Source organism: Maylandia zebra, linkage group LG6 (assembly GCF_041146795.1).
Source record: "Maylandia zebra isolate NMK-2024a linkage group LG6, Mzebra_GT3a, whole genome shotgun sequence".
NCBI classification, from domain to species: domain Eukaryota; kingdom Metazoa; phylum Chordata; class Actinopteri; order Cichliformes; family Cichlidae; genus Maylandia; species Maylandia zebra.
Genome location: NC_135172.1, coordinates 37,065,916 through 37,083,385, shown reverse-complemented (window position 1 = coordinate 37,083,385; position 17,470 = coordinate 37,065,916). Strand labels below are relative to the sequence as shown.

The window sequence follows — 17,470 nt, the reverse complement described above, 5'->3', positions numbered from 1 at the left end:
AACCACACTAAAAGGAGAACTGCATACTTTGTTTTTGCATTAGTATGTGACACCTCTAGGTGTGAGAGACAATTCCAGTAATGTCTTACAGCAGTTTTTCTTGATAGAGGCTTCACATACTTCAACCTTTTACCAAAACTTGTGTGAAACACTGTGAAAAAGTCTTCAACCTCTTTTTTTTGTTGGATATTTGTAAGACTTGCGTGTTTCAGCTCAAGCAAGTTCTAATATGAGATAAAGATAAGGCCGGTTTTCAGGTGATGATCGTCATTTATTAAGGGGAAAAAGGCCCAAACCAAAACGAACTAACTGGGATTAACCACGTTTTTTGGAAAGCATTGTGAGTCAGTGTTTTCAGTCGTTATGCAAATGTAGTGTTTGTAAGGTTGGGAAAGCTGCAGTCAGCTGAAACTGAAGTCATTTGAATGGGTGATCAAAGATTTCAACCAGTGAAAATGCAACGTCCAGACGAAAAGAATCAACTTTCTTTGGTTCATGTTTAATGCTGCAAGACTATATTCAGCAATTTGACCCATTATTTTACTGAACTTAGTGTTTTACGTGTTATTTTGAAGTTATTCAAAAAGCAGGAAGCAAAAGATGGAAAGAAAACAAGCTAAACAGGAAAATCTGAATAATATTGAAGTGGAAAACATGTCTGGACACCAGCTATATTAACCACAATAGATCACATGTGTGCCCTTATGACCTTCTAGTCAGTGTCTGAGCAATGATCATGCCTCTCCAGCGTGTCCCGGGGCTGGTCCTCCTACATCCTCTCCTCCAGGACTGCTGATAAAAGGCGAGGGGGGAACGACGATCACTCTGAGGGTGGAGAGTGTCCCAACAGATCCCATCAGCCGTGAGTGTTTTGTCTTTGACGACATTATCTCTGCATATTGACACCTATTCTTTACACATGAAAAGCTGTTTCCCCCCCTCATCAATCAGGCAGCACTTCACACTGTTGTTGTGGCGTCTCTGTTGAGGGTCTTTTTATCTGTTTAATTATGTAGACGTTTGACCTTTGCCTCACACACACACGGTTTCTTTGATTGGTTTCTATTTACTCCAGCTGAGGCATGTCAGCTTTAGGCTGCAGCCAATCACAAGTCACCTTTAGGACAAAAAAAAAAGCATAACTGAGGGACTTGTTCTTTAGCGTAGTGGGAGGCAGAGAGAGAGAGAGCGCGAAGCTTAGCGTCACATGGTAGGTTGTGGTTTTGGTTGTTTCATTTTGCTTCTGCTTTGTTGCTTTTGCAGGTGCTGACTTTCATTTCTGTGGTGTCACATCTTGTGACTGAGCCGAGTTTAAATTTGCCGTTAACTTAAATTCCAATGCTTTGTTTGTCTTTGAAGATGGCAGTCACTATTTTATCCATCTTGATTGCTGCCATCCCCGTGGCCTACTGCTATCCAACTGCCTTCCAAAACCTGGAGGAAAGTCGCAGTGAGTATTACGCCACACTGACTTTCATAAGCTTACTTTCCAATCAGAAGTACTAATATTCTTTTCCTCTTACAGGCAACAGAACCTCCATTAAGTTTCTGGCAGTGGGCGACTGGGGTGGTGTGCCTTATCCCCCCTACATCACTGCTGTGCAGAAGGCCACAGCTCAAGAAATGAGCAAAATAGCAGACCAGATGGGAGCTGATTTTGTTCTTGCTCTGGGCGATAACTTCTACTACAAAGGTGTGAACACTGTGGATTCTCCTCGGTTTAAGGTGAGTAGAATAAATGTGGCGTGAAAAAACAACACTGTATTTTAAAACTGTGTGTTGAAAGCAGTAACTATGTTTTCCTTATTCTTATCAGGAAACTTTTGAATCTGTGTACACTGCAAAGTCCCTCCAAGTCCCTTGGTATGTGATCGCTGGCAATCACGACCACGCAGGGAATGTCAAAGCCCAGATCGACTACAGCAGCAGATCTAACAGATGGTAAGGGGCAGAATATAAAGTTCGGACATCTTAAAGTTTTAAGCTTTTAGGAAATACTCAGTTAAATTTTGATGCCTCTTCATTACCTTTGATAGGAAATTCCCCTCGTACTACTATGAGCTGAACTTCCGCATTCCCAACACGGGGAAGACTCTGACCATCATCATGCTTGACACTGTGATGCTTTGCGGTAACTCTGACGACAATTCGGACAAGAAGCCAAGTGGACCCCTGAATGAATTGGATGCCAATCGCCAGCTGGCTTGGCTGCAAGAGAGACTGGCTCTGTCCAAGGCAGACTTCCTGTTGGTGGCAGGCCACTACCCTGTTTGGTCTGTGTCCGAGCACGGCCCCACAAAGTGTCTGGTGCAAAGCCTCCGTCCACTGCTCATCAAATACAAGGCCACTGCTTACCTCTGCGGCCATGACCACAACCTGCAGGTTGGTTCGGGAAGAGTATGTTTAACATTTGATATAAATCTGCATAGCTACTCTTAGAGCTACAATGAATTTTCCTCTTCTTTTTCCCACAGTACCTCGAAGAGTCTAACATAGGCTATGTGGTGAGCGGTGCTGGAAACTTCCTGGATCCTGACACCCGTCACTGGCGCCATGTTCCCAAAGATTCTCTTAAGTTTTTCACCGGCAAGGCTTCAACACTGGGAGGATTCATCCATGCAGAAGTGACAAAGAACAAGATGACCGTGACTTTCTACCAGGCGAAAGGCACTTCTCTCTATCGCACAGTTCTCTCGCAAAGAGATCTTGAATAGACTGATGAGCAGGAACAGTTATATATGGTGTAATCTGCAGCGTAAGTGTGAAATCAAGTAATGAGTCTTGATCTCTTATTTTTTTTTTTAAATCTTTGGCATTAATTTCAAAGCATTTTTAAAAGAATCATCTGGTTTTAAATGTGACTTTATGCTACTGTAAAATAAATAGTGCCTTTGTCATCTGTCCTGAACTTTTGAAAATGTGGCTGTGGTGCTTGAATTTCTTACTCTGCAAGTGCATCTGAATTTATGTCTTTCAAAACAAATGAGAAATTAGAGAAAGCATTGAATGATTTGGGGGCTTACACTGATTTCTGAAACCTGTCAAGTCTTATTCAATCCAAAGACTTAAGAAATGTACACGTTTTATTACCAGTTCTGATATAACTGACTGTTAATATCAATGCATTGGTGAGGTATGCATCAAAAGAAAGGCACTTTTTTTTTGCAAATAAAAGACATATTGTGACAAATTTAGAGTTGATTTATTCATCTGTTACATGTGTGCCAGAAACAGCACTTCATCACATCAGGAGATTTAATACTGATGAGGCTGGCTATTGCTGAAGGACAGGAGAGGTCAAGACTTTCACAGGGAGAGCTCTTTTGTCTGTGAGAGAGAACCACCTGGCCTGCCAGCAGAGGATCAGGCTCGACGACAGCAGATTTGCAGTGACTGTGATCTGAATAAATTCAGCCAGCCAGTCAAAGTTAACCTGGGAAGGACGCAGAGACTGACAACAGGCTGGTTTTTATTCTTTCTACCTTCGTCTGCTGATATATATTTAAAAAAATTCATAAACTAAAACCTGTTTCATATAAAATAAAATTATGAGAATCGTTGATTTTTATTCTCCATTGTCAAAATATGTTCACCCATCGCTTTCAGAAACAACAACAGGCAAGAACTATAATTTATTCTACATGATGTAATGCCACAAACATTTTTACCTTAAGCTTGGCCTTGCCTTAACTACACCGAGGCTATTACAGGGCCGGTGAGTGTTATCCTGATCCAATTGGGATGAGTTAAAGTCCACTAGTGTCATGCATCGTCAGAGTGAGAGCAAGAATCACCAAGTGAGTCAATGCTGATGAGAAGTCAGTTGAGGGTAAGCCATCACCTGAAGATAGAGGACTGCCAAGGATCACTTAACCCTGACTTATTTAAATCCACTGTAGACCAAAAGAAAACCTGACTGAGGTACATGTCAGGTCAGACACTAAAGATTAGGCAGTTTCTAAAGTTCCTGTAAGTGAGTCAGTCTACTGATCTTTCACATCTAGTGGATGCCTGTATGTTCTAGCAGTACATCAGCAGCAGTTAAAATTCAGGTTTTAAGTGGCTATCATACATATTTTCAGAACTGGCATGAATGGAAAAAAGCACTAAAAAGGCAAAAAATTTAGCAGATTAAGTCACAAATATCTTCTTTAGGAGACCAATATACATCTTAGACTTCTTAAAACTAATTTTAAGAAAACTGTTAAAATAACATACAGATGAAGTCCTTGATCCGCCCTCTGCTGCTACAAAGTTAGCTCAGTTAGTTAGTTAGGTTTGTTGCCACTGACACCACTGAAATAGAAGAGAGCACAAAATGTGGGATTAATAACAAGAAAAAGGAAAACATTGATTTGATTTAAAACAAAAGGAAAAAAAAGGTTTTAAAAAGTTTTTTTTAATCTATGTATTTAGTGAAATAAAAAAGTTGTGTCATCAATTAGCTGTTTGAGTTGTCTTGAGAAGCGTTTGTGCACCTGCACATCTGCAATGCTCAGCTCCACATTTGTGCATTTGTTTTCCTTTCAAGCAAAAGCAAACATCAGAGGCAGTGTTTAAAAATGCAGTCATAGAAATTTTAACCCTCTGTGCCTCTGTCACACAAAACCCTTTCAGAGAGCTCAATCCTGGGTCACTTAAATCCGATCATTTCCTCTCCCCATTAATCTCTGGCTCTTTACTTCCTGCTTCTGCTCTTGACCCCTCTCTTCCCCGGAAGCCATTGAAGATCTTCAGTCATTCGTCTCACACAAGATTTGGAAGTTCATACACTGAGAATGGCCCGATGCTGTCCGATTATCTAATTCCACAGCTCAAAAGTAATAAAGGGACACTGTATTAAAGGCTAAGCCGCTCATCTAATCTTCTCTCCGTAATCTCCACCCCTCACTGAATGCTGACCTCCGGGTTTCACAGATGGAATGAGCAATGTGAACTCAATGAGCGTTCCCCCTGAAATATGTTACTCTGGTCATTTTTCTCCTTTTAAGCTCCAGGCCTGTACCTAAAAAGGAGATTACTCCACCTTTGCTGGCAAACGTCGTATTAACATGGTCTGTTTTTATGAGTGAAAGTGCTGACAGCGTGCAAATATGTGTGTGTGTTGTCACAGCCTCCATGTGCTTTTAATCTCCACGGATTTTGCCGGCCAATATGCTGCTTAAAATGGCCCCTGAAATCTGTCATTTGGTGTTGTATAACCATGTTTTTTTAATCCCAACAAGCAAAAAAAAAAAGTATCCCTTCTACAGATGTTCATTACATATACACATTTTTTTTAGAATTTAAATAACAATCAATTATAAATTCTTAGAAATAAAAACTTGTTTTATTTGTTGATGTTGCTTTTCTTAACCTCAATATCAAAGTGGAGATTCTTGTTCTGTTTTTGTATTTTCCATTTTTTGAAGTAACCTTCACATCTTTAGAAAGCATCACACAGTCACCTTAAAGAGGTCACACTAATCGAATCAACTTCACCCTATTAATTAGCGAGTTCAGCCTATCCTCCTAAGGCTCAGAATATATTTAGTATAGGAATAAGTCTGTGTTAGCAAATAGACTAAGCACCAATATTCACCACATGAATTCAGCACAAACACCTTCAAGGTGCACTGCTTTCATTATTATTTCTCTTTAGGTATTTAAATTTTGTGAATAAACTTTGTGATATTATTAACAGTTGTTAATAAAAGCTTTAATACATGATATTAACTGAAGTTTGAACCTTTGCCTTTGTTCACAATTATAAATGTGGTTAAATGATCAAAATTAAGTTCTTTATATCTTAGCTACAGACTTTAGTGACAGTTTAGGATGACATGACAACTGGCAGGAGAAAAAGGTATAATCATGACGCTAACTTGGCACAAATCCACAACAAGTGAAGGCTGTTAAACAAAGTATCACAGGCTCTACGTGAGCTCAGGACTGCAGGAAATGTGCAGTAGTCTGTTCCCGTCTTGGTCGAATACACATCAGCTGCTCCAAGAGAAGGAAATCCATGCATGCAAACTGGCCTTGTGAGTCATACAACTTGTGTATTTCCAGACAGATAGGGTGACTCTAGGGCAGGTTTGGAAAGGTGTTTCAGACATGACAAAAAGGAGCTAAAGAAGCTCAGCAGAAGAAGGTTGAGATCCTGTCTCAGATCCTTTGTGTTCTTCATGCATCGCTCTCCTTTGGGATTGGTCGACTGTGAGAAGGGCTGCCCAGACTGATGGAGTTGGGGAAAAAGGACGGTATGTAGTGGGAGACAGTCATCAAAGGGCTGGGCAGCGGGCTCTCATGCTCGGGCGTCATAGGGATGATGATGTCGTCTTGATCCCACACGTGGAAGGCATTTGGGTGGGAGTGAGTGAGGGCAGGTGGCATGTGGTGAGGGCTGACTCCCTCCACCTCTCCATCTTTCGTTAGCTCCTCTTCAATTGGTCCCAGCAAACAGTCTGTAGATGGATAAAAAAGCAGGGATAAGATCAAAATTATTGACCTTTACTGTCCTATAATTTACTTCTGAAACACCCAAAATTCAGTCTGCACACCAGTAAAAGGCAAATCGAGTAACCTCGGGTTCTTTAAGAAATAAACTAATAAATAAAACGGCGAACTAGTAAAGAGCATGTTCATGGTTGCATTGCACATTGACAATGATGTCAGAAAACCTCAGCTGCAACTCCACCAAACCTGAAACTTTGGTAATGACCATAATCATAATGTTTCTGTTCTAGTGATAGTAGTTTGCAGTCTCTTCACTTGTGTTTAGCAGTCCTTTAAAAATAGCGGGTGTGTTTTAAAAAGGATACAGCCTGGTCCCAGTACAGGGATCTCCAAGGTGAAAGGATTTAAGGTTTGGACTATTAATACAAACTACTCCAACTACTACATCACATTAGCAAACACCACAGCACATCACTTTATTCCAATTTTTAAAAATAAAATAAAATATGGTCTTGTATATAAAAAAAATTTCAGATCATTGGAGTGAGCAGCTACCTCTGATAGAATAGATTACCTGTTATATCCAGCATGAGGTCTTTGATGAGATGACCCACAATAGCGTAAGCTACAGCAACCACGACCAGGGCGGCCATCAGAAGGTAGAGGACCGATTTGGGCAGCTGGATGAGATCTCTGGGAGGAGGCTTGTACTCCTTATAGAGAGGCTCCTCATTGTAAACCAAATACTGAAATGATGGCAATCCTTCTTCTGTGTAGTTAAAACTGTCCATATTCCCAGATTAGCAGCCTCCACGTCCAGCACAGAGAAGCAGTTATTCCATTGCATGTATAATTTACCTTCTTGCTGAGACGTCACTCCCAACAGTTTACAGGAAAAGTGTCAAAATCTACATCTGTTATCATTTCAAATCCAGTCAAAGAGTAAATTTACCCACCTGCCAAGACCATGTGTTTGCTGCTTGCAGATTTAACACATGTGGATCCCTCCAGCTCATATTTCTACCCAGCTTATTCTTTAATTTGCATTATGATGCATGTTGTTATCATCAGTTCATCCTCCAGTAAAGCAAAAAAAAAAAAAAATCAGGATATCAGCCTCTGTGCTGCCTCCTGCGTGCTGCAATCTCTGTTCTGAAATAATCCAGACTATGATCAGCAGCAGAGCAAGAGAGAGAGACAGAGAGAGATGAAGGGAGGGATTAAGCTCCAAATCACAGCAGCGATCAAGCAACTCCTCATCCCATCCCAATCCCAGCCCACAGAATGACAGAGCACCTAATCCACAACTATCTTGTAAGTGCTTACTCAGCTATAATACTCACTTACTATTAAACCCATTCCCACAAATCCACACATATGAAGAGCATCCCAGTGAAAAGCTCAGACAAACCAGCTTCCTAAAGGTGTTTCACTATTACTACTAGCTTGCATCCTTTCTTTTGAAAAAAAAAAAAAAAGATACAACATATAAAAAAATGAACCTATGTCTTGTGAAAAAGTACATAAAAAAAGAGTTTTCTTTCTACAGCCTTTTAACAGGAAGTTGTCTGCATGATAGCTTCAGACACTATTGGCAATATCTAAACCAGCTTAATGGGGTCATCACCTGGAAAGGTCTAAATTTAAAAAGCTGGGTCTTCTTAAACATTACCTAATGTTTGCCTTCTTTTGAGCTCATGAGCTGCGTTGCTCGTCTTGGTCATGTTGGTGCCATATTATTGGAACATCAACCAGTCAATCTAATGTAATATGCAAAGAACTGTTGTTTTCAAGTGCAGCTGCAAAAACTTTGCAGTTAAAGTGCAAAACACATCCAAATATCACTTGTAGGAAAAAAGCTTAACTCACTCACTTACTGCAAGAAGACCACCATTTCTGGAAGCTGATAGAAATAACGTGAATTTTAGTTCAAACTTTTTCTTCTAAGCCAAATAAAAGTCAATTTACATACATGAGAAATATACATAACATCAGTTCAGACTATTGAATTCTCAGTGCACTTAGGTATGTGGACCTGATCAAGGTGACCTGCTAAAGTTCAGTGGGATGGCTGTGCCTCAGGAGGTGGAGCAGGTCATCTGCCCGTCCAAAATTGGGTGCTCTGATTTTTTTAAGATGATGCAAAAAGGATCTAACATAACCATACTTGATGATACACGCTCATTTACATGATACATGGTTAAAAAAATGTTTGCCTCTGTCCTAACACATCACACCTGAGCAGCATTGAACCTGGATTAAATGGGAGTGGAGACAGTGGCAAGTAGCGTTACTACTCCCTCTTGTGGTGACAAGTTGTAATAGCACCAAAAACATCAAACGGCTCTAACACCAGGCAGAAGTTTGAAAATGTTAGAAACTGCTGATCTATTTGAATTTCCTCACATTTCCCCATCTACAGAGTTTATAGATGGTCCAAAAGTAAGTATCCAGTGAGTGGCAGTTCTCTGGCTCTCTTCTTCTCTACCTTGTTGATATCAGAAGAAAAGTGAAAACACATCATCTCTGAATGCACATAAACATAAAACCTTGAAATCTGGGCAAAAGAAGACTAGAAAAATATTGCCTGACCTGATGAATCGCGTTTTCTGCTTAGACATTTACTGGTATTAAGGTATGTAAGAAATATGACAAATACGTCCATTTTTAAAGTCGGTTAACTCTCAGGTATCCAGACGTCTCCGTTTCAATAAATATGTGTATCTAAGCTGCTTTTTCTTGTATTAGGATATTCTAAAAATAAAGTATATACATAAATTAAGCCGCTTGGACTATTTTTTGTTTTTAGGATCATTCAGATGGTTGTTGTTTTATTAATTTATTACAGTTAACTAAAACTTAACCAGTAGTTTCATTTAGTTTAACTATGATAACCTTGCTTTTATATCTACAAAATTATAATCATACGTCGGTGGGTTTGGAGTCGAGTGTGGTTTACTGTTGCTTTACTATTCCCAACTTTTCGAGGTATCTGGGAACATCTCCCCGTTTAACCATTAATTGCAGACACACATGATATATACATTCTGTGGTTTTAACACAATAATGTTCAAGTAAGTATGGCTGAATAGGTTTTAGTAGAAAAACCGCCGGATTATGACTCTAGCTTTAATCCTAAATAGGTAGTAGTTAGCCGTTAGCTAGTGTAAAGCATTATTTGTGTAGCAGTTTTGGGCCAAAGCTAGGTTATAGCCCTTGTTTATTACTGTATATGACCAACTGAATAATGTAATATGTATGTTATATAGAGGGGTTCTTTTTGACGCAAATATGCCTGTAACTAAGCTAGCTTTACAGACTAGCCTAACTAGCTATATACTTTTGCTAATGACTGTATTTTAAACTTTTTTGTAATGGTGTGATTGTTTTTCCCCCGTTCAGCTCAGATTTAGCTTTGCAGAGTCAAAAGACCCAAATGGATTTTGGTTTTGAGGACCTACCATCAAATTTTCAGTACACTCCCAAGAAAGGGTGTGAAGTCTCACGGATGGTAATGTGTATTCTCTTAATACAAGAATAAAAACAACACTGGCATATTTAGATAAGGTGACAAAGATTATGTGCAGTTATGATTAAAAACACTATATGAAAATAAATAATGGTCCACAGGTGTGTCATATCAAGCACCTAGCCGTGAAATCTTTCTTCATTTGTGAAAGGATGGGTCTTTGCTACTGTTGCAACAAGTCAGTTTGTAAAATTTCCTCCCTACTAGACATTCAGTGATCAGCTGTTAAGTGTTATTATTGCAAAGTGGATGCATCTAGGATCAGCCATTTACAAGGTAAAGTTGCAGAATAGGGTTTAGGGCATAATTTGTAATGGTTTTGACCCAGTAAGAGGTTCAAACCTCCTCTGGTTTTAATATCAGCACAAAAACTGTTCACTGGGAGCTTCTTGTGTGGGTTTCCATGGATGAACAGGTCCTGCAGGTGTAATGTGTAGGTGCCCCAGTGTTTCTGTGGATACAGTGTATTCCAGGAGGGGCCAGTATCACCACACCACTGCTTAATAAACACCTAAGACTAGCACTTTACAGGCGGCTCTTTCCTTTAACATTGGAATATCTTTTGAACGGTAGTAGTCCATCCCTCAAATTGAGCTCTAAGGAGGAAGGTACTGTAGCCTAGTGCCTTAATTATCTGAGATTTTACTTTGGGTGATTGATGATTATACAGGTTAAACTATAATTTCAGTTCTTCCTGAAATTCAGAGCATCTGCAGCATTAGATCTCCATGATTAATGTTTCTTATACAGCTGATTAAAGTAGAATAATTTCTTTGTTTCATTATGTTTGATGAGGCAGACAGAAGACACAGACTGTGATTCATCAAGGGGGGAATCTTCAAGTGTGAGCGTGACTGAGATTCAAGAGCACCATAGCAGGTAGATCAGTCATCTTTACTCACCCAGCTGTGTAATGTTGGGAACGTTACTTTAAGATCACTTGTATCTTTCCTCAAATAATAAGTGCTTCTGTACTTAAAGGTTTAAGTTACTGTATATTTAATCCAATTGTGAATTAAATGGGTGGAAGAACCATGGACTGCTATGTCTGGCAAATAAGCAAAGTTTCCAATTTACACTAGTTATGAATTTATTGGTTACATTAAGTTACTAAACTAAAATAATTCCTGCCCAATGTGATGAAAAAGAGTGAGTGAAAGAGAGTGCAGCCCTTAAATTATCAGGAAGACAGGATTTCACTTATGTGCTAAAAGAACCAATCTGTGATGGGGGATAGAGGACAGATCGTTAGGTAAAGGAAGTGGGGAAAATGTTAATTAAATAGGAATCTTAACTTCAATAAGGAATTGGATTCTAATCTAATCTACATTTGTTGTAGCTCAAGGACAGATGATATCAGCAGAAAGGCACAGGAATTGGTGGAAAAGATTAACCAAAGCCGCATCAGTAACCAGAAAATGATAGACAGCTTTCAGGAGACGTTGGTAGAAAAGGTACAAAATTAATTTTATGCATCTAGCTGGAGCTAGTAGCAGATGCTCGGCTGTCATGTCTACAAAGCTTCTGACCATCTCTGATCTGTTCTGATCCTTTCCATCTATCAGGTGACAGATTTGTGCATGCAGATGAAGGAGCACATGTACAGGGTCTTTGAAGAGAACAGTGACAGGATGCAGGTGAATCTGCAGGAGCTGCAGGAGGTGCTGGACAGCTGCACAAAGTTCAGTCATGAGCTGCTGGAAGCCAACAGAGCCCTGGCATGTCTCCGTGAAGGAGACATGCCATGAGATTATAATTTCTATCTGAAGTTAATCGTATTGTGAACTCATTAAGTTATTCAGTATTAGTAAATATATTCAGTGTAATGTTCAGTGTTTTGCTTCCTCTTTCTTTTGGTTGCTTATAGGACAATAGTTCTACTTAACATTGATGGCTTCAGTCCAAGATAAGAAAAGTTGAATACTGTTTTCTCTCTCTTTTGTTTTAACATAAGTTGATTTAGTAAATAAAATGACAACAAACAAGCAAAATATTCTAAATTACTTGTGATTTACCATTTATGTATTGTTATAAACTGTTGTCTTTACAGTGATCCCAGTGTGCGATTCTTTAGATTGAAATCAACCAATGTGACATGAAAACATTTGAGAATTCAAGACGCGTTATTTAGGGTCTTCAATTAAAACATCTTCCTGTTTATTTCAAGCCATTTATTTACATGCATTGTCATCATAAATATCATATCTCAGTTGGACCGTAAGCTATGTTAGGTTGACCTTTAATATTCACTTTAACAAGGCAATAATATATTGCCTCCCCCAGTATGCTATAAATGTGAATATGATGAGGTGTTTGTGATGTATCCCACCATGAATTGCTCTTAATATGAGGTAAATTAGTTTCAAATTTCATCACTTCAAGTCAGTTTGAAGAAGATAGTTGACATCATTTAGTTTTCCACAGTGAAAGACTGAAGTCCAGTAATCGCTCTGCCCAGGATCAAGGCATGAATATCATGGGTTCCTATAAAGAAAGTAGTGAAATGGAAAAAAGGTCATAAGTTGTTTTCAAATACAAAAAATATCTCAAATACAGTTTAATAAGTAAACCAAAAACGTTCCGTCAATAATCTGTACATTGCTGACATCTAGTGGTGGACATATGTAACTGCTGCTGAGTTTAAAAGCCTTTTCATTACTTTTAATTTTCCCTACCCTCGTATGTATTGACAGCCTCCAAGTTCATAACATGACGGATGATGTGGTACTCATCCGAGATGCCGTTTCCTCCTAGCATGTCTCTGGCCTGTCTAGCAATATCCAGTGCCTTGCCACAGCTATTTCTCTTCAGCATGGAGATCATCTCCGGTGCCGCCCTATTAAGATGAGGAAGAAAAAACAAAAGAAACCCTTCTTTAGTTGTTTTTTTTGGGGGGGGGGGGGGGTTTGCAGGGGAGGGGCAGTAGAACAGCAAACAATAAAGCAGGCAGTGACACGTGAAAGACAGCCCTCACTTCTTCTCATCAACAAGCCTTCCCAGGTACAGGCATGACTGCAGCCCAATGGTGATCTCTGTTAGCATGTCAGCCATTTTCTTCTGCATCAGCTGGTTTCTGGCCAGTGGCACACCAAATTGGATTCTGTTTGGAGGATACAAAGGTATGAGCCATGTGCGGGGGAAATGGTAACATGGATCTCTTTTCTCTGGATTTTTATGTTTTGCCACGTTTTTGGGCAATGTCTGCAAACACAGTTGTGTACCTGTCCAGAGTGTACTGTCGAGCAGCGTGAAAGCAGAATTCAGCTGCTCCCAGAGCTCCCCAGGCAATACCATACCGGGCATTGTTCAGACAACCAAAAGGACCCTGTATACAAAGACAAACAACAAAAAATTTAAGCTACTAATATTCATACAAGCTGTAAAAATTAAGTTTGCCAAACTTCATTAGATAAAACATTAACTTACACCGAGGCCAGAGACATTGGGCAGTAGGTTCTCCTCAGGAACTTCTACTTCATCCATCAGGATCATGCCAGTGGCAGACGCCCTAAGAGAAAATTTTCCCTCAATCTTGGGGGTAGAAAAGCCCTTCATGCCACGCTCCAAGATGAAACCCCGCACTCTCCCATCTTCACACTTCGCCCAGACTACTGCAATGTCTGCCACAGGAGAGTTTGTGATCCTAGGAAAAGATGTGGGGAAATCAGTGTATTTGATTATTTAGATATTTAAGTAATTTAGTTTCACAGAGAGCAACAGGCTTTGTCAGCATGTCTAAATTATTACACATGTTTACTTCTATATGATTAGTCATCAAATGGCAGAACTATTGTGTCCTCACCCATATGGAAAAGATATATATAAATCTTATAAAGTTTGTATCTGTCTTGTGTGAAACTTGTATGAAAAGCATATAAGAGTGAAAACAGATATAAGATCCCTTGAAAAATTATATAATGAAACTTGTATGTTTTGGATACTTACTAAAACAATGTATGAAAGTAATGAGAAAGTGGCCACTTTCATGAGTAATCACATATAAGTTTTTACTATTTCTTTTCCATATGGGCAGTATGGGGATCCACACAGTTCCAAGTTATATAAACTTATACAGGTCTCTGCTCCATTGTCTTATTTTTACTCCATGCAAGTTTCAAACCAATACATCTTGTTCTATATGTGTCTATCTACCAGGTCTTAGCTCCGCTGATGGTGAAGGTACCACTCGATGGGTTGTACTTGGCCTTAGTCTCCATACTGCTGGGATCACTGCCATGATTTGGTTCTGTCAAACCAAAGCAACCTACAATTTCTCCCCGAGCTGCAGAACAAATAAACACACACCAGAAATCAGATGGATTTTAGCCCTTTGCAAATTTTAAATGTCAAGTACAAGAGGAGAGAATGTCGCACTTACCAAGCCGGGGCAGGTACTTCTCCTTCTGGGCTGCTGTGCCGTACGCATTAATCGGGTGCATGACCAGTGAAGACTGGACGCTCATTACAGACCGATATCCACTGTCCACCCTCTCAACCTCTCTGGCAATCAAACCATATGCCACATAACTCGTACCTGCACAACCATACCCTGCAGTGTAAAGGGAAAAAAAACAACTTAAAAAAACTACTAAGTGTAATCAGTGAAATATAACAAAAAGCAGGAAAAAAGGAGGGAGGGGGGAGCATTAGTTTTTTTGTTTGTTTTACCTTTAATAGTCGGGCCTAGGACTCCCAACTCTCCCATCTCTGAGACAATCTCACGGTGAAAATCTGTAGCATGGCGCATGTTAGAAAATAAGAAAATGACAAATATTTAGATGAGATTCATTTTACACACCTTAATGTAAAGGCGGATTAAAGACAGAAACAGATTTTTTTTCTGAATTATTCACAGTGTGCACAGCCTGAACCACACATATTAATCCTGCTTAACTCACGTTCATGTCTGTTGGCCATAAGGACGCGCGGCATGAGTTTTTCCTGGCAGTAGTCCCGAAACGAGTCCCGGATCATGATCTCTTCCTCCGTCAGCTGACCCTCCAGGTCGAGTGCATCCCACCAGTTGAATGCCACCTTGGCTGAGCGCCAGAACATTAACACACACACATTCACTATGATCACATCACTATAATAGAACATAAGATTCACTTCAAATCTTTACCTGGCTTTGCTGGCTTTTTGGCTTCTTCAGCACCTAAAGATGTAAATTTAAAGTGTTGTTGATCATCTGAGACAAATATAGAAAACATATTCATGTTTTTCCAGCTCTTATGTGTGCTTTCTTTTTTATCACAACTAAAAATTGCATTTCCTACCTCAAGACACCCATAGACTGTGATTCCAAACTTTACACTACCTTCCTGTGTATCTAAAATATCAGTCGTACCTTTTTGTGCTGCAACCGCTGTGCCCTGAGCTCTGGATGCAGTGACAGCCACGGACATACGGCTGTTGGAGAGTAGACGTGTGAAGGCACTTCTGAGAGCCATTTTACTAAAGGGCACAAAATAAAAGTAAATGCATATTAGAGTGTACACCTCACAGTGTTTGAGGCGTTATTACGCAATAATACCTGAGTGCAAGTTGTAGCAAAGTTACTTTTGTGTTTGGGTATTGTTATATCATCTTATTATATAAGGGGCAAACTTTGGTGTGTAGTTTTTATTTGGGTTAAACAAATATGTTAAAAATGTTTAATCAGACATTTCCTTATAACCTGTGTAAAATGCTTCACACATTTCTCCTTAAAGCATGCCAAATACATCAAGATCAACATATCCAAACAAAATACTTTATAGTAGCCTACCTTTTTTCCCCTCTCAGGTGGGTGATCAGATTATAAGATGACTTTTCGATGGCGATATGAGCTGTGAAAAGTTGCTTAAGTAATAGAAACGTCACAGGTTTACGTAAAGTGTAAGACGGGAAGACTTTTCCGCCATGATAGATGAGGCAAAACACTGAGCCAGCGCATGACAGTAAAAGTAGTGCAACTCGTGAACGTCACGCAACGGACTTTGAAGAGCCTTTTGCGCTTGTAACAGATTTTTATAAGATAAGTGCGGGAAGTTTGAATATTGGAGGTGTTCGAGGCTGCTCCTGCGCTATTTTTACACAAGTGTGCGAAGTTTCAGCAGGTCTGCGGACTGAATTTGGCACATATTTACGCACTCAAAATGGCGTGTGTGGATGGATGGATGAGTTAGGGGTGTGGAAGGTGTTGGCCCAGCCTTCGAGCTCATTGGCCGGTAAAATGAGCCATGTGCAGAATGTTGACCCTGCACTGAAGTTTTACAAGTGACAAGAAGCACATATGTAGGTTACACTGTAACTTTTAAGTTTGGGTAATATAAAGAAGAAAGGCAAAGAAATGAATCTGTAAAATGTAAATGTGCATATATAAATGTTTTTGATGTTTTTCCTGCTCACAGAAAAAAGCCAATTAAATGAAATCTCAACCTATATATTTACAAATTTTAAAAAGAAAGAAATACCAGTGAGCTTTGTAAAATGTTGTATGTTACAGTTTATTTGTTTGGCATATTGTACTAAAAAGCAATAAAAAACATCCTCACGCTTTTCATAAGTAACCTGATAACGTGCCAAACGCTTTAATTATTTATTGTTTTCCTGGCAAACCTTTACATGACACTTTTGGAACCAAAGGCTGGAGCCTATTATGCAATGTGAAGATGCATTACAGTCTTTCCAAACTGTTCGTCTTTCAATCATTAATTAATCTTTCCAAGAATGTGAAAATTGGTTTTGTGTAACACAGCATATCTGTAATGTCAATACCTCCCGCGTGGAGCAAAGAAACAGCAGGCCAGCAGTTTTGCCAGTGATGCCCTTCTCCCTTTACCCTTCTGATGAAAATATGTCTCCAGGTCATAGTATCTTCTTGGTATGCATGAGTTTCCTACTCCACTTTTCTATAAGCTTGAGTCTCCCATGTTATGAGTCAGTAAATGGTAATAATTATCTTACTTATTTCTTAGTAAAACATCATTTCTCAGACTACACGACTGTGCTGGTGGAAGAAGAATCACTTACTAGCAATGATACAAAATACATAGGTTAAAGAGAATTTTCTCTTCATAGAGCCTCAGAGATTTGCACATTTAAGCCACGTTTACTTGTAAACACAGAGACTGAGGGGACTGTATTGACAAATTTGGATTTTCTCTCGGTGGCAGAATCCCAGTTGATACTTTTTCTTTTGAAGAGAAGATTGCCAATAAAATTTCATTTTTATGGGGCGGAAAGTTTCATTAATTTGAGGTAAATTTGACAAAAATGTATTTTTCATCACCGTGCTCTTTGTATGCGTCTTCTTTGGGAAGTAGTTCTCTTCGATTCTCAGCAAACGACGTAATGATGTTTAGACAAAATAAATAACTTAAAATAATTACCGTATTATGCAATAATCTTTCTGAATGCGTTATGTTCTTTAAAAGCACATTTGGTCTTTAAATTCTACACATTCCATTGCACAGCCTTTGTCCTCGTCAGGGTAATCCTGAGTGGCTGCAGCAGCTGTCG

General features: G+C 39.3%; 4 protein-coding genes across 11 annotated transcripts; 2 read left to right on the top strand and 2 right to left on the bottom strand.

Annotated features, from left to right (window-relative positions):
• The first annotated feature begins 713 nt into the window (after positions 1–713).
• acp5a (acid phosphatase 5a, tartrate resistant) lies at positions 714–3,190 on the top strand. 2 transcript variants are annotated; one of them, XM_012917705.3, is made up of 6 exons: positions 714–862; positions 1,360–1,450; positions 1,526–1,725; positions 1,817–1,941; positions 2,037–2,382; positions 2,475–3,190. In XM_012917705.3, exons 2-6 carry the CDS (start codon positions 1,360–1,362, stop codon positions 2,712–2,714), a joined length of 1,002 nt encoding a protein of 333 aa, XP_012773159.1. In that variant the 5' UTR covers positions 714–862; the 3' UTR covers positions 2,715–3,190. The 2 variants fall into 2 exon arrangements, with proteins under 2 accessions (XP_012773159.1, XP_012773158.1); XM_012917704.5 differs by lacking the exon at positions 714–862 and adding an exon at positions 1,053–1,210.
• Positions 3,191–4,382: 1,192 nt separating this feature from the next.
• On the bottom strand, positions 4,383–8,620 carry LOC143419054 (uncharacterized). Its single transcript, XM_076885189.1, has 4 exons — positions 8,474–8,620; positions 8,312–8,341; positions 7,013–7,605; positions 4,383–6,446 (listed from the first exon to the last, which is right to left on the bottom strand). Exons 3-4 carry the CDS (start codon positions 7,227–7,229, stop codon positions 6,166–6,168), a joined length of 498 nt encoding a protein of 165 aa, XP_076741304.1. The 5' UTR covers positions 7,230–7,605; positions 8,312–8,341; positions 8,474–8,620; the 3' UTR covers positions 4,383–6,165.
• Positions 8,621–8,768: 148 nt separating this feature from the next.
• On the top strand, positions 8,769–12,020 carry syce2 (synaptonemal complex central element protein 2). Of its 6 annotated transcripts, none has more exons than XM_012918464.5 (5): positions 8,769–8,880; positions 9,841–9,949; positions 10,767–10,846; positions 11,307–11,421; positions 11,533–12,020. In XM_012918464.5, the coding sequence occupies exons 1-5, from the start codon at positions 8,870–8,872 to the stop codon at positions 11,713–11,715; spliced, it is 498 nt and encodes a 165-aa protein (XP_012773918.1). In that variant the 5' UTR covers positions 8,769–8,869; the 3' UTR covers positions 11,716–12,020. The 6 variants fall into 6 exon arrangements, with proteins under 6 accessions (XP_012773918.1, XP_012773920.1, XP_076741302.1 ...); XM_012918466.5 differs by lacking the exon at positions 8,769–8,880 and adding an exon at positions 8,924–9,073; XM_076885187.1 differs by lacking the exon at positions 8,769–8,880 and adding an exon at positions 9,276–9,426.
• An 82-nt stretch (positions 12,021–12,102) lies between these two features.
• gcdha (glutaryl-CoA dehydrogenase a) lies at positions 12,103–17,437 on the bottom strand. 2 transcript variants are annotated; one of them, XM_076885186.1, is made up of 12 exons: positions 17,241–17,437; positions 15,315–15,421; positions 15,090–15,122; positions 14,866–15,006; positions 14,636–14,698; positions 14,346–14,516; positions 14,120–14,249; positions 13,394–13,610; positions 13,189–13,292; positions 12,942–13,067; positions 12,643–12,803; positions 12,103–12,451 (listed from the first exon to the last, which is right to left on the bottom strand). In XM_076885186.1, exons 2-12 carry the CDS (start codon positions 15,415–15,417, stop codon positions 12,378–12,380), a joined length of 1,323 nt encoding a protein of 440 aa, XP_076741301.1. In that variant the 5' UTR covers positions 15,418–15,421; positions 17,241–17,437; the 3' UTR covers positions 12,103–12,377. The 2 variants fall into 2 exon arrangements, with proteins under 2 accessions (XP_076741301.1, XP_004538948.3); XM_004538891.6 differs by lacking the exon at positions 17,241–17,437 and adding an exon at positions 15,735–16,164.
• Positions 17,438–17,470: the final 33 nt, after the last annotated feature.

What these genes read in the sequence shown, in the direction of transcription:
- acp5a (XM_012917704.5), top strand. An exon ending in TGGATTCTCCTCGGTTTAAG is followed by an intron (nt 1,726 to 1,816) that starts GTGAGTAGAATA and finishes TATTCTTATCAG; the next exon opens with GAAACTTTTGAATCTGTGTA. An exon ending in GCCATGACCACAACCTGCAG is followed by an intron (nt 2,383 to 2,474) that starts GTTGGTTCGGGA and finishes TTTTTCCCACAG; the next exon opens with TACCTCGAAGAGTCTAACAT.
- LOC143419054 (XM_076885189.1), bottom strand. Translation starts at nt 7,229, where the DNA reads ATGGACAGTTTTAACTACACAGAAGAAGGATTGCCATCATTTCAGTAT. An exon ending in CCTCATGCTGGATATAACAG is followed by an intron (nt 6,447 to 7,012) that starts GTAATCTATTCT and finishes ATCCATCTACAG; the next exon opens with ACTGTTTGCTGGGACCAATT.
- syce2 (XM_076885187.1), top strand. Translation starts at nt 9,326, where the DNA reads ATGATAACCTTGCTTTTATATCTACAAAATTATAATCATACGTCGGTG. An exon ending in GGTGTGAAGTCTCACGGATG is followed by an intron (nt 9,950 to 10,766) that starts GTAATGTGTATT and finishes TTGATGAGGCAG; the next exon opens with ACAGAAGACACAGACTGTGA. An exon ending in AGGAGACGTTGGTAGAAAAG is followed by an intron (nt 11,422 to 11,532) that starts GTACAAAATTAA and finishes TCCATCTATCAG; the next exon opens with GTGACAGATTTGTGCATGCA.
- gcdha (XM_076885186.1), bottom strand. Translation starts at nt 15,417, where the DNA reads ATGGCTCTCAGAAGTGCCTTCACACGTCTACTCTCCAACAGCCGTATG. An exon ending in ATCAGCGGAGCTAAGACCTG is followed by an intron (nt 13,611 to 14,119) that starts GTAGATAGACAC and finishes ATCTTTTCCTAG; the next exon opens with GATCACAAACTCTCCTGTGG. An exon ending in CCAATGTCTCTGGCCTCGGT is followed by an intron (nt 13,293 to 13,393) that starts GTAAGTTAATGT and finishes CTTTGTATACAG; the next exon opens with GGTCCTTTTGGTTGTCTGAA.